The 13,357-nt window shown below is 39.1% G+C and overlaps 1 protein-coding gene across 3 annotated transcripts in view; it reads right to left on the bottom strand.

Moving 5' to 3' along the window:
• Positions 1 to 13,357, bottom strand: part of Scm (Polycomb protein Scm) — a 478,066-nt gene that overhangs the window by 463,734 nt on the left and 975 nt on the right. For 2 of the 3 annotated variants that reach the window (XM_067142594.2, XM_067142591.2), the window contains exons 2-3: positions 9,579 to 9,648; positions 9,376 to 9,450 (exon numbers count right to left, since the gene is read on the bottom strand). In XM_067142594.2, the coding sequence (XP_066998695.1) occupies positions 9,376 to 9,403 (28 nt within the window). In that variant the 5' untranslated portion in view covers positions 9,404 to 9,450; positions 9,579 to 9,648. Of the gene's footprint in view, positions 1 to 9,375; positions 9,451 to 9,578; positions 9,649 to 10,174; positions 10,299 to 13,357 lie in introns of all 3 variants that reach the window. The other variant, XM_067142593.2, reaches the window with a different exon arrangement.

Raw genomic sequence — 13,357 nt, forward strand, 5'->3', positions numbered from 1 at the left:
GTGAAAGCAAAGTGCGAAAGTGGGTACGACAATTCAAAGATGGCCGCGACAACGTCCATGATGAGGACCGCTCCGGTCACCCTTCTTTGATTACAGACGAATTTGGTGGCTTCTGTTGAAGCAAAGATTCTTGAGAACAGGCGCTTCACAATAACAGGTATCTCAAACAAATTTCCTGACGTGTCGAGATCAGTGCTTTACAACACTGTTTCTGAACATCTAAAGTTTAGGAAACTGTGCTCCCGTTGGGTCCCGAAACTCCTAACAGAGAACCACAAAAACCAAAGATTTGAGTGTGCGATGAAGTTCTTGACTCATTATGACGAAGAAGGTGATGGCTTCTTGAGTCAGATCGTAACTGGAGACGAAACATGGGTTTCGCATATCACGCCCGAATCGAAGCAACAGAGCATGGAATGGAGACACAAACACTTGCCTGTAAAGGTGAAGGCCAAACAGACTCTGTCCCAGCGCAAAATCATGGCGTCGGTGCTTTGGGATAGGCATGGTGTTTTGTTGGTCGACTTCATGTAACGAGGAACCACTATCAATGTACAAGCATACTGCCAAACCCTGAGAAAACTATGCAGAGCGATCGAAAACAAAAGACACGGCATGTTGACAAAGGGAATTGTCCTTCTCCATGACAATGCAAGACCTCACACTGCAGGTCAGACCAGTGATTTATTGGACAGTTTTGGCTGGGAAGTTTTAGACCACCCATCCTACAGCCCTGATCTTGCGCCGAGCGATTACCATCTGTTCCTCCACCTCAAACATCACCTCAGTGGCAACCATTACAATGATGACGACAACATGAAAACGGCAGTGAACTCTCGGTTATCGGAGCAGACGGCAAGTTTCTATGAAGAGGGTATTTTAAAATTGGTTACGAGGTATGATAAGAGTTTGAACAAACTTGGCAACTATGTCAAAAATAGAGGGAAGTAGGTACTTTCTGAAAATAAATTTACTTTTTTGAAATAGCCTTTCGTTGTGTACTTATTTTCCAAAGGACCCTACTTAAAAAACACGCCTCGTATTTCTCAAACATTTATGTTATTAGTGGTTGTATCTTAATGAAAATCGGTATGCAAATTCAGGGAATAAATCGCTATAATCTAGGCTATAAATAATTTTATTCATGCTGAGCGAAATGGTAGTTTAGGGGAAGGCCTAATATTTAATTCTACAATATCTGTTATACTACATAACTACGTTTAAATTTCCGATCATTATGTTGTATACATTGTTACTATACAGGCTATGACCACAAAGATATTCATGTTTTTGGATTTTTGTTACTAAGTCCATATCAGCGCCGAGTCACGAGAAAATGGGTAAACAGAATTTAATGAAAATCGGTATGTAAAGTCTGAGAATAAGGAACTACAGTCTACACTATAAATAACGTTACAAATCACAGAATTGAAAGAAAACTAAATGTTTTTTGTTTTGTTTTTGCTATTTGCTTTACGTTGCACCAAGACAGATAGGTCTTATGGCGACGATTGGATAGGAAAGGGCTAGGAGTGTGAAAGAAGCGGCCTTGGCCTTAATTAATGTACAGTCCCAGCATTAGCCTTGTGTGAAAGTGGGAAACCACAGAATACCATCTTGAGCGCTGCCGACAGAGGGGTTCGAATCCACTATCTCCCAGATGCAAGTTCACAGCTGCGCACCCCTAACCACACGGCCAACTCGCCCGGTCGTATAGAGTGTAACAGCCTGCCTGCATATTGATGGGAAGTACAGTAGAACCTCGATAATTCGAAATCGGCTAATTCAAAATGCCGCGTAATTCGAAGAATCTCTCGTTCCCCGAAACACGAGGTACGGCTTTTCGTATTATTTAAATTGTTCAATTCGAAATATGGATAATTCGTAATTCGAAGAACAACGTCGGTCCCGGTATTGAAATTCAGACTTTTAATTCGAAATTGTCCTTCAATTTGTTAAAAATAATACTTTACGGCGTAATTTGAGTTTAAAAATTCTCCGCCTCACGATAGAACGCGTCTTCCGGAACGTGTATCTTTCCGCACTTTCACTTTGAGTTTGGTGTTCGGAACGTGTATCTTTCCGCACTTTTACTTTGAGTTTGGTGTGTCTACAGCGTGCTTCAGAGTTGCCAATTTCTAGTGAAATCATAGTTCTTTTGTATTCTTCTAGTTACTCATTTTATTTAAAGTTTTAGTGTGCAGTTATAAACTTCGAAGTTGTTATATTTTATTAATACTGTGTTTTAGTTTATTGTTACGATATTTTAGTTTAGGGCACGTGTGTTCCTTTTTTTGTGTTGCGATGGCTAAGCGTCAGTATTCTTCAAAGACTCTCAGCGAGAAAGTGAAAATTATAAGGGAGGTCGACAAAGGACAAAAGACGAAAACTGAAATAGCTAAAGAATTTGGAATTCCTGTGTCCACACTTTCAACGTTTTTAAAAAATCGTGAGAGCATAGAAGCTCAGGAAATGCAGGGTGTAAATACAGCAAAGCGAATGCGCATTCGAGGAGCTAAACACTCCGATTTGGAAGTACAATTGATCGAGTGGTTTCGGCATGTTCGGGCAAACAATATCCCAGTAGATGGCGAGATTATTAAGGGGAAAGCGAATGAACTGGCGCTGAAGATGGGTCTTGAATTTCAGTGTTCGAACGGGTGGATTCAGCGTTTCAAGGAACGGCACAATATCACGTGGCAGGCAGTGTGCGGAGAAGCCGAATCAGTGAACACTAGTGATGCAGACAGTTGGCGAGAAAAGGTGGCTCACATAATCAATTCGTATGCACCGAACAATATCTTCAATGCCGATGAGACTGCATTGTTTTTTAATGCCGAGCCCAAACGGACTTATGGTTTTAAGGGAGAGAAGTGTCATGGCGGGAAATCTTACAAGGATAGGGTCACAGTCCTTCTGTGTTGCAATGCGGACGGAAGCGAGAGACTTCCTCCCCTCGTCATAGGCAAGTTCGAGAAACCGCGATGTTTTAAAGGCATCAGGCACTTTCCGTGCAAATATATGTCGTCTAAGAATTCCTGGATGACAGGCAAAATTTTTGAGGAGTGGCTGGTATGCCTTGAGCGCAAAATGGCATGCCAGGACAGGAAAATACTTCTGTTGTTGGATCAGTGCGCTGCACACAAACATAATCTAATTTTAAAACATGTGCGTCTTCTTTTTCTGCCGGCCAACACTACGAGCTACTTGCAGCCCCTAGACCAAGGCATAATTTCATCTGTGAAACGTGCCTACAGAAAGCGACTGGTGCGTTACTTTCTCCGGGAAGTTGCTAGAAATATTCCGGCGGGAGAAATACGCAAGTGGAACGTAATTGATGCAATGCGGAGTGTGACAGTTGCCTGGGACTCTGTCTCTTCATCGACCATCAAGAACTGCTTCGTCAAGTGTGGTTTTGGTTCGTTGAATGAAGTAGAAAAAGGAGAAGAAGAAGACGACGATAATGAAGATGAATGGGAGGAATTACGGCAAAAGTCCGATGTCGGTATGACTTTCTCCGAATACATCGCCATAGACCATGCGGAGACTACTTCAGAAGAGCGGGATCCCGCCATGATGATCAGCTTCAGCTGTGATCACGTGAAGCCAGAGGGAGATGCAGCTACAGCTGATGTTGAACACGACGAAGATACGGCGCAGGCGGCAACTATTCCGTCAAAGAATGATGTACTTGCCGCTCTCGCCGTGTTGGATTCAGTGATAAGTGCTAGTGATGCTGACGACGCTACAATTAAGGCTATGGCCCATATGGAGCAGTTCGTAGCTAGTGTTTATAAAAAAAAGATGAAGCAACCTCTCATACACACTTTCTTTAAAAGACAATAAGCCTAATGTGTGACAAAAAAGCCCTACTGGATCATTAAACATTTGTGAACTATTCAGGTACTGTACATAGTTATCTATTATTCTTTATATTTGTTTAAAATGTATGTCTGGGTTTTTAATGTTTGTTTTGTTGGTGCCATGTGTTTCCCATATATGTCTGGGTTTTTAAAGTTTGTTTTGTTGGCGTAATGTGTTTCCACTTTGGACAGCCTTGTTGGCTCCCCTGTGCAAGTGCTTTATACTGCACTTAAATCAAGTAGGTTATAACATATTTGCTTAAATTGCGTCGTGCATATATGCAGTAGATTACCGTACTGCTTGTCTTTGAATCGTGTTTTATTTTTCCCGGGTGTCAGGTTACGTTTGACAGTATATGGCGTTATCCAAGAGCATTATTTCAATAAATGCACCTTGTTAGATACATTTACGATTGTTTTTCCCTACGGCATTTGAAAGGTTTAACTGTGAATCAAGGTTAACTCGTGCAGTAACGGGCATAGGAATATTTTGTAACGCGGCAAGGGTTGGTACTTCTGAATTGCGAATCGGCGGTTAATTCGAAATCACGTAATTCGAAGTCCGATTTTTGAGTCCCAATGACTTCGAATTAACGAGGTTTTACTGTAGCTAGGGAGTTAGATAACATTCTTCTGTAGCATGCCATTCCTCTGGTTCGTAAATTTTCTCATACTACTGGTACGTAACACACTGGTTCATCATAGCATTCCACCTATTCAATCCCTACTCTGAGGCACTGATTGGAATGAGCAGTGTGCATTTTTAACGGAATAATGGCAGAATGGAACTTTGGACTGTTAGACTGGCACTGTAGTACTGTTCGTTAAAAGTGATAAAATGTGTGGTTTTTCCATTTGATAGAGTATTTTATATGATAACATTGCTTTTAATCGCTACATTCCCACGGTAGTATTTGTAATGACCTATGTTGACTTCAGTTCGGAAAACCACAAAGTCAGTATTTCTGAGAATCACGTAGCTAAGCACAGTTACATCAGCTAGTATATATATTTACATATTAAGCCTTCGGTTTACTTAAATGTTTCATTCATCTAAAAACTGGATGCATTCATATGGTAGAGTGTACATGATTTTAAGTTTCCTGCAATACAGACACAAAATTTAACTTAAAATTTTATTTTTGACCATATATATAGTACAGTACATTACAAACATTTATAAAGTACTTGCCCGTACTAAGAGGTTAGAAAATATGAATAAGAGTGGGTTTTGGTATAAAAAGGGTGTTTTTAACGGTATTGAGTATTGAAAAGGGATTTGGAAGTCGATTTTTACTTTGAATCCTATTTCTTTCTGGTAAATTTAGAAGTACTTCTTCATTGTGAATGTCACCCATTACTCTTGGCAATACTTGCTAAGGAGTTGCATTTGGCTTTTATTTTCCATGATGTTTTAAGCTTAAGAGCCGGTTTCATCAATCTATCTTAAGGATTTAACATCACATTAAACTGCTTTAACGGGATTGTTAACAGAATGGCAGTTTCACCAACCGTCGTTAATGCTAACGCGCCGTTAAACTGTTAATTTAACATAGTACTGCTACTTAACGTTGTGTTAAAATAAAAATTGCTGGGAGAGATTTTGCGTTTGGTGGTCAGCTGCTCTGTTTAAATTACCCTCAAAATGCTGAGACACAAGAAGTGTCACGAAGAATAAATAACATACTTCGATTAACAATAATATTATCGGCTTTACATCCCACTAACTACTTTTCCGGTGATGCCAGGGTGCCGGAATTTAGTCCCGCAGGAGTTCTTTTACGTGCCAGTACATCTACCGACATGAGGCTGTCTTATCTGAGCACCTTTAAATACCACCAGAATGCGCCAGGATCGAACCTGCCAAGTTGGGATCAGAAGGTCAGCGTCTCAATCTTCCGAGCCACTCAGCCTGGCTTTGAACTAACAGAAATGCAGTTTTTGAAGCGGTATAGGTCATATAATCCTGTCGCGTGGGAAGTACTCGAAGAGATGTTAGAATACCCTAGAGGACGAAATTCACTCGTTTCTAATGCAACAATTGCTAATTGCACTGAGATATTATGCAACGGGGCAATTCAGATCGTTACGGGAGACACCAGTATTGTAAACTGTAGAAGAGATAGGTACTTAAACTAATATTCCATTAACTTATTCGTACGTAAGAAACATAAGAGTTGAAAAATAAATTCAAAGGGAGATCATAATCAAATGTAGCCTTAGCTATGTATAACCTGGTAAGCCCAATTTCTATTACGATTGTGCTAATGTAGTTATTAATGATCTGTCCAGTTAATAAAATTTGGCTTACTAATCTCGTCCTAACACCAAGTAAGTTCAATTGCAAATGAAACCTCTTATTCTGCGCATAGAAAGAGTAATTGTGTTGAAATTTAAAAAAAACAAATATTTTGAGTTTCATGCTTGTTTGCTTTATATATTAGACTTTTTTCCCAATGCTCAGACAAGAAGTTTTATTCAGAATTAATGATACACACTACCGCATAGGAAAGCAGTTTTCGGAGTGAAACACCTATAGGTTATCGAAGTCTGTCGTGAGTAAAGTAGGTAGGCTAAGTAAATTGTAGAAGAAGATAGGTACATGTATAGTGCGCAAACCTTTTCTTGAGTCCTAGTTCCCATTCAGCACTACGGAGCTCAGGGCTCAAGAAAAGGTTCGCGTACTATACTGATATTTCATAAACTTATTAACAGGCACCAAACATTAAATTCTGTATTGAAATGTAAATTCAAAAGAAGGGGTATTATAATCGCAAGTAGCCTACAACATGTATAACACGGTAGGCCTAATTTATAATATGATTGTGCTACCGTAGTTATTAATGATCTGTCCAGTTAATAAAATTCAGCTTAAAAGCCTCCAAATGACAATACGAAAGAGATATCTCACACAATAACAAGAATGCTTTAAAACCAAAGCATTAGTTCATATAAACGATATTTCTAATATCACATGAAAAAGAAAGAATGGTGGCTTGCTGTGATATTCTGCATCATAGTCTGTGTCATTACGAAAAGGCTCAAATTCATCGCCGATTAATACAATAATCTTCAAAATCATCTATTTAAATGCTGGAAAAAATATACCACCTTGGTCCAGACTTTGATAGCTCCAACTCATTTTTCATTTTATTTTCACGCTCCTTTTTAGGTTGTCATACAGGTATTTTATATGTTTTGCTGACTGCGTGGTCACATTAAAATGACTTATGAATTGAATTACCTGCCAGGCTGAGTGGCTCAGACGGTTGAGGCGCTGGCCTTCTGACCCCAACTTGACAGGTTCGATCCTCGTTCTGTCCGATGGTATTTGAAGGTGCTCAAATACGTCAGTCTCATGTCGGTAGATCTACTGGCACATAAAGGAACTCCTGCGGGACAAAATTCCGGCACCTCGGCATCTCCGAAAACCGTAAAAGGAGTTAGTGGGACGTAAAGCAAATTACATTATTATTTTATTATTATTATTAATTTATCTATTTACTAGCTCATTCCACGCCTTTCTCTTCCTTTTAGAGATGTACCATTCGTCTTTTTTACATTCTATAACACTACCACAAATTTTCAAAAGTAAATTGACAACTTTTTCTCCAGTGAAGTAAAATTACTGCCCAGAAGAGTTTTCCCGTCACCTTCTATTATGACTTCCTTCTGTGCGTAGTCTAATTGACTCTCTCTTCCTATCGCCAAGTAAGTTAAATTTCAAATGGAAACACTTATTCCATGCAAAAAGAGTACAGGAGAAAGGTGAAAAATTAATAACATTATGCCTGGCACCATTCATAAGTGCAAAATAATGGAAATGCTAAGACAGTGCTGGCTTGATCATTAATGTTAACGCCATGTTAGTTAATGAGCTTGTCATTAGTGTTCTGTGAAACGCGATTTCCATAACGCCAAGTTAAAATCTTAACAAGATGTTAACTAACGCTCCGTTGTCGGATTTTTAACGGTGGTTGATGAAACTCGCCCTAACAATTTTTCTTAACTGGCCTTCAATACAAGAATCACCTTGATGTTCCTGAGTTCCATCTATTAAGATGTAATCACACATTGGGCTATGTTGAGATTTCTTTTCTTGCAACACCAGTACTTTTTTACTCCAAATTCGGTTGTACAAATGAAAATGGCAACAATATCCATCATATAGAAGCACTGGCATATCTTTCTGCTAGTAGATTATTTTTACCATATAAATGTAATTCTCAAATTGTACAATTTTCTATGAGTGGTAAGTTTACCCCTTAGTCCCACAGGGTCAGGGATGAGGTGAGATGAAATTATATGGCATGACTTTTATGGCCAGATGCCTTTCCTGACGCAAACCTCAGTTCAGGAGCAACTGAAGATGAAATGAACGATGGCGAATGAAACTGGTTAAGGAGGTGTAAGGAATCTGCTGTGGTCTACGAATGGGAACTGTGCCAGCACTTGCCTGGAAGTAAAAATAATAAACCACGGAAAACCATTCTCAGGACAGTCGGCGGTGGAGTTCAAACCGACTTGTCTCTCAAATACAGAATATGGCTTCATAGCCATAGCGTGTCAACACACACAACCACTCCGTTCAAAGTATGGACTATTTGACTGTCTGGACTTTTTGTCACAGACGATCACTTGATGTCTGGAATTTTTGTCATGGACATTTGTTGCTATTTGCTTTACGTCGCACCAACACTGATAAGTCTTATGGCGACGATGGGGTAGGAAAGGCCTATGAATGGGAAAGAAGCGGCTGTGGCCTTAAGGTACAACCCCAGCATTTGTCTGGTGTGAAAATGGGGAAACCACAGAAAACCATCTTCAGGGCTGTCAACAGTGGGATTTGAACCCACTATCTTCCGGATGCAAGCTCAGAGCTGCGCGCCCCTAACCGCACGGTCAACTCGCCCAGTATGAACATTTGTAAATGGACCAGTTGGTCATCTGGACAATTTTTTACAAATGGACCTTTGTAAAAGGACTAATCTGAATGGACTTTTCGGAGTGGACCAAAAATCTCAATGGAAATTTTGGGTGGACAAACTATTCTGAAAGAAATAAAAGTAAAATAAAAGTCAATACCGATAAAAAGTACAAGGGAAATAAACACCATTTAGATTTAAGTTTCATGTTTAATACGGCAACAGACAAACTACTTATTAGACAAATAATTTAAATGCATGTATCATAATTTGAAATTTCAACAAATTATATTATCTTCTCAGATTCAGATGATCCGGAACTAGGGAATGGAAGTATTCTATTTAGCTACCTTCGACATTGCAAATATTTTGGTTTTACTTGCCTATTTATGAAGCTACTGATGCACAAATTATAAGACGCTGTATCTTCCCTTTGTTCCCCACCATTCAAAAGCTCCCACCAGCGTAAATTAACTTTGGGATAAAATAAATACCCCAGCATAGTAAATAATCAAAATTCATGGTTGATTCACGGCATGCTGATTTCCTGTTTACGTCACATCAAAATTAATAGAAGGGCAATATACCTCGCATTTTTCCTTGTGGACCTGACATCCTCAGTCCAACCACCAAAACAGAAATCTATGCAGCAAGCTATTTATCTGCAAACAAACCAGTTAAATTAGCAAAGACAAATATGCCAATACTAAGATACATACAAAACAAATAAATGTAGGGACACTGTCCTTCCCTCGCTCCGTTTTATTCAGACTACAGATTTTCTTCTCACCTGTATGATGGCAGATGAAGAACACGTTCACTTTACCAAGGCATCAACATGGTCTTTGTTAAAATTCCACCTGGAAAAAAAAAAAAAAAAAAAAAAAAAAAAAAAACCAAGAAAACTTTATGGTACAATTAGCTGGATTATTCAAGACGATAAAAAGTATTATTTTCCTTAACAGGCATTCAGTTCAATTTGAAGATAAGAGTGAAAAATTACAATACTTGGAAACATTTGAAATATCCTATGTAATAACTATAAAATTTCTATGATAATGTGCATTTTGTATACAGCTGAGAACTGGAAGTTCCATCAATTCAGCATACAAATGCAGATAGAATGGCATGCATATTAGAATTTTAAATGTGTTCCACAATGCCCAGGTAAATATTATATACAGACTATATATACACTAGCGTCAAGAATGTCAAACTCGCCTAAAGAAAGCTCCAGTTCTTGTTATTTATTATGCAGCAGATGAGTGATATTTCAAATTACATATATCTTAAATTTAAAAAAAAAAAATAATAATAATAATAATAATAATAATAATAATAATAATAATAATAAAAATGTTATTGGTTTTACATCCCACTAACTACTTTTACGGTTTTCGGAGACCCCGAAGTGCCAGGAGTTTGTCCCGCAGGAGTTGTTTAATATGCCAGAAAAACTGCCAACCGAGGCTGGCATATTTGTGCACCTTCTAATACCACCGGACTGAGCCTAAAATCAAAATACAAACATAGGCATCCATTAGGCTATACACAAACTGCTGAGACATTAAAAAGCAATTTAAGCTTCAAATAATGGAAAACAATGTCTTCTATACTAAGGCCCACAGATTTGGAGTCTGACATTTAACGCCACCACCGACAAAAAGTTGACTAACGCTGCTCGAAAATGGTCTGTTGCTATGACAACAATAACACGATGCCACATTTAAGAAACCTATCGCCACGTAGGTTGACTTGTTCTCAGTCACTTTCGTGATATAATTCAGAGTGATACTGTGTTAGTTATGTTAACTGTTGCTGCTTTATGTATTTACGCGTTTGTTTTCATAATATTATTTTCGTTGTTAGATTATTTTTTTGTAAGTTAATCAGCGGTTAGTTGTACAGTTCTATTCTGTATTTAACATGTTCATTTGTTGAGGTTATTGTCAGAAAGTGATGATTTTGTTATGATTATGAAATCTAATATTTATCGGCAATACTGTGTTCTGTCCCAAACGCTGGAATTATTAGCACGAGCTTAGGAACGGGTCAAAGTTTACTGAATCGCATTAGGCCTACAAGTTTTATCAAATACTGTGCCTGTACGAAAGGGTGATATGCCGCAGATGGAGGTAAATATGACAACGCAATGTACTTCGTAGTCACTGCTTTCGCCGCTCAAATGTCAGACTCCAACTCTCGTGGGCCCAACTATAGAACTACACTGTTCAAACTCTGTGTTCATCTACTGAATGTGTCCCTCTTTTGCTGAGATTGCTACTTGACAAATAGGCAACATTCTTCTGGTTAGTTTCTCCAGCATATCTATGGTTATAGGACACACACTTGCAAAAGACATTTTCAGAGATCTTCACAACTGTTGAAAGAGTTCATTCCACAACTCGATAGGTGTTAAATCGGTTGACCGACAGGGCAAGTCATTACCTGTAGAACTCCTGACGATTTTTCGTCCTGTTGCATAACAAACAATCTGTCAGCAAGTTGAGTTCCAGATGGTACTGCAGTGCTCGATACAATGCTATGGTACTGCTCCTTCCTCAAGACATCTTCTACTTTCACCTAGTTTCCCAATTTGCTGTTACTGAGAGAACCCCAAACCATAATGCTACCACCCCATACTTCACAGCTGATGTTAGGCACCTTTCAAACATTCTTTCTTCTGGTAGACATACTGATGACAATTAGACCCTAACTTTCAAATTTTGACCCATCAGTGCATAGCACAAGTTTCCACTTCTCAAGGGTCCACTGTTTACATTGTCTGGCTCACCGAAGTCTCTCAGATTTATGTAAAAGTTCTGTACCCAGTGGGCAAAAGTTATGTTAGAGAGCCAATATGGTGAGGCTCAGACAATGTCACATAATACTCAACAGGCTTGCCAACGTCAGCGCGCAAGCAAAGAGGGTCTGGGAGCGTAAGCCGTGAAGCGGCTCATACATCTCTAGTATCCCATGAAAACGCCACTGGTTTGAAATGGTTAGGTCTGGCTTGTGACAAAACCACTACTCTGAACTGATTAGGTCCAGCTAGTGACTAGACCATTGGTTTGGACTGGTTAGGTCCAGCTAGTGACAAGATAATTGGGCTTGGGGAAAGCAAAGTTAAGACACAATGTGGTCCACAGGCCTGCAGTATCCAGTGACAAAAAGCAACACATACACAAAAATTATAAAAGGTGACAAAATTTAATCATGTTGTGGATAGAGCACTTGTATCCTGCGCATGCCCTGGCGGTTTACAAGTTCGTGACTCTCTTACTTTTACCGATTGCTGGAGTCTTGTGCTTGGACACAATGCAAATTCTATTGGAGAAAATACGAAATTGGCCGGCCAGTAGAAACACAACATATTGTTTCATTATGCTGATTTAAACAGTTGATTTACATCATTTTTATATGTTTTTCTCCTTCCATAAGTATGTCAACTGGGTATGGAAGCAGCACCGAGAGCTTTTTGGCAGATACCCGTCCACACAACCCACCATCATGTAAACAAAATTTCACAGTCGACACTTACACTGGTAGTTTTCAGTTCCATTAATTGCAGTGCAGATGTCCACAGCTGTACGCCTTCTGTTAAGCTTGTTTAACATCACAATGTGTATATCTTCAGCAGCAGCTGTTCTTCTAAGAGGTCCACTATGTACTCTTATCTCTGAGAGGGTCTCTCTCTTGTATTCACTTCAAAGTGAAGCCAAATTCAGAAATCCCTTGTTTTGCAGCAATCTCCCAGTTAGACAAACCAACTAGCCTATTTTGTGGGCATGCTTTCCTTCACTTATACTGCCTTTTCCCCATTTTCTTTAGCGAGTGCCTATCCTACAAAATTTGGGAGCTCTCTGGTCAGAGGTCAGTGTTGGAGAACAGTCTAAAATAACAGATATTTTAAAAAGGAAGGAAAGTAGTTAGTATTATAATTAAAACAGTAGATTATTTCCAACAACAAAGAAAACAGAGACTTTATGGTTCGTAAATTCTTTGGTATAGCAATGTATCAGAATCCTGGCTAACACTTGGTGCACACAGGCTGAAGATTATATTACAAGCATCACTCACCGGGTACCTACAAACCAAACCAAAAAAAACCCATGGTGCTACAGCAACCCTTGCTCAGCCCCAAGGCCTACAGATTATGAGGCGACACACAGTCAGTGGAATGAACACTCTAGGCCGTTATTCTTGGTTTTCCAGGTCAGATTCCCCATCTGCCCTTCAGATAGCGCCTCAACTGTTATCACATAAACTTTCTCTGTGTAGACCTCGAACCAACACTTAGGTCCAGGTAAAAAATTCCTGCGCTAGCCGGAAATCTAAACCGGACACTCCGTGTTAGAGGTAGGCATGCTACACTTAGACTGCAGGGCCAGCCTCCAGATACCTACATAACACCTAAATTATAATTAAATATCAATGCACAAGAGATCAGAATGGACAAATATTCACAACAGGAAATAGATCAGAAATCCAATAAATCTCAGTTATATACCAATTTCAAGAATGTTTAACTTCAGAGCTGAGTTTTAGACGCTAGTGTATATACAGAAA

This window comes from Anabrus simplex, chromosome 3 (assembly GCF_040414725.1).
Source record: "Anabrus simplex isolate iqAnaSimp1 chromosome 3, ASM4041472v1, whole genome shotgun sequence".
Lineage (NCBI taxonomy): Eukaryota > Metazoa > Arthropoda > Insecta > Orthoptera > Tettigoniidae > Anabrus > Anabrus simplex.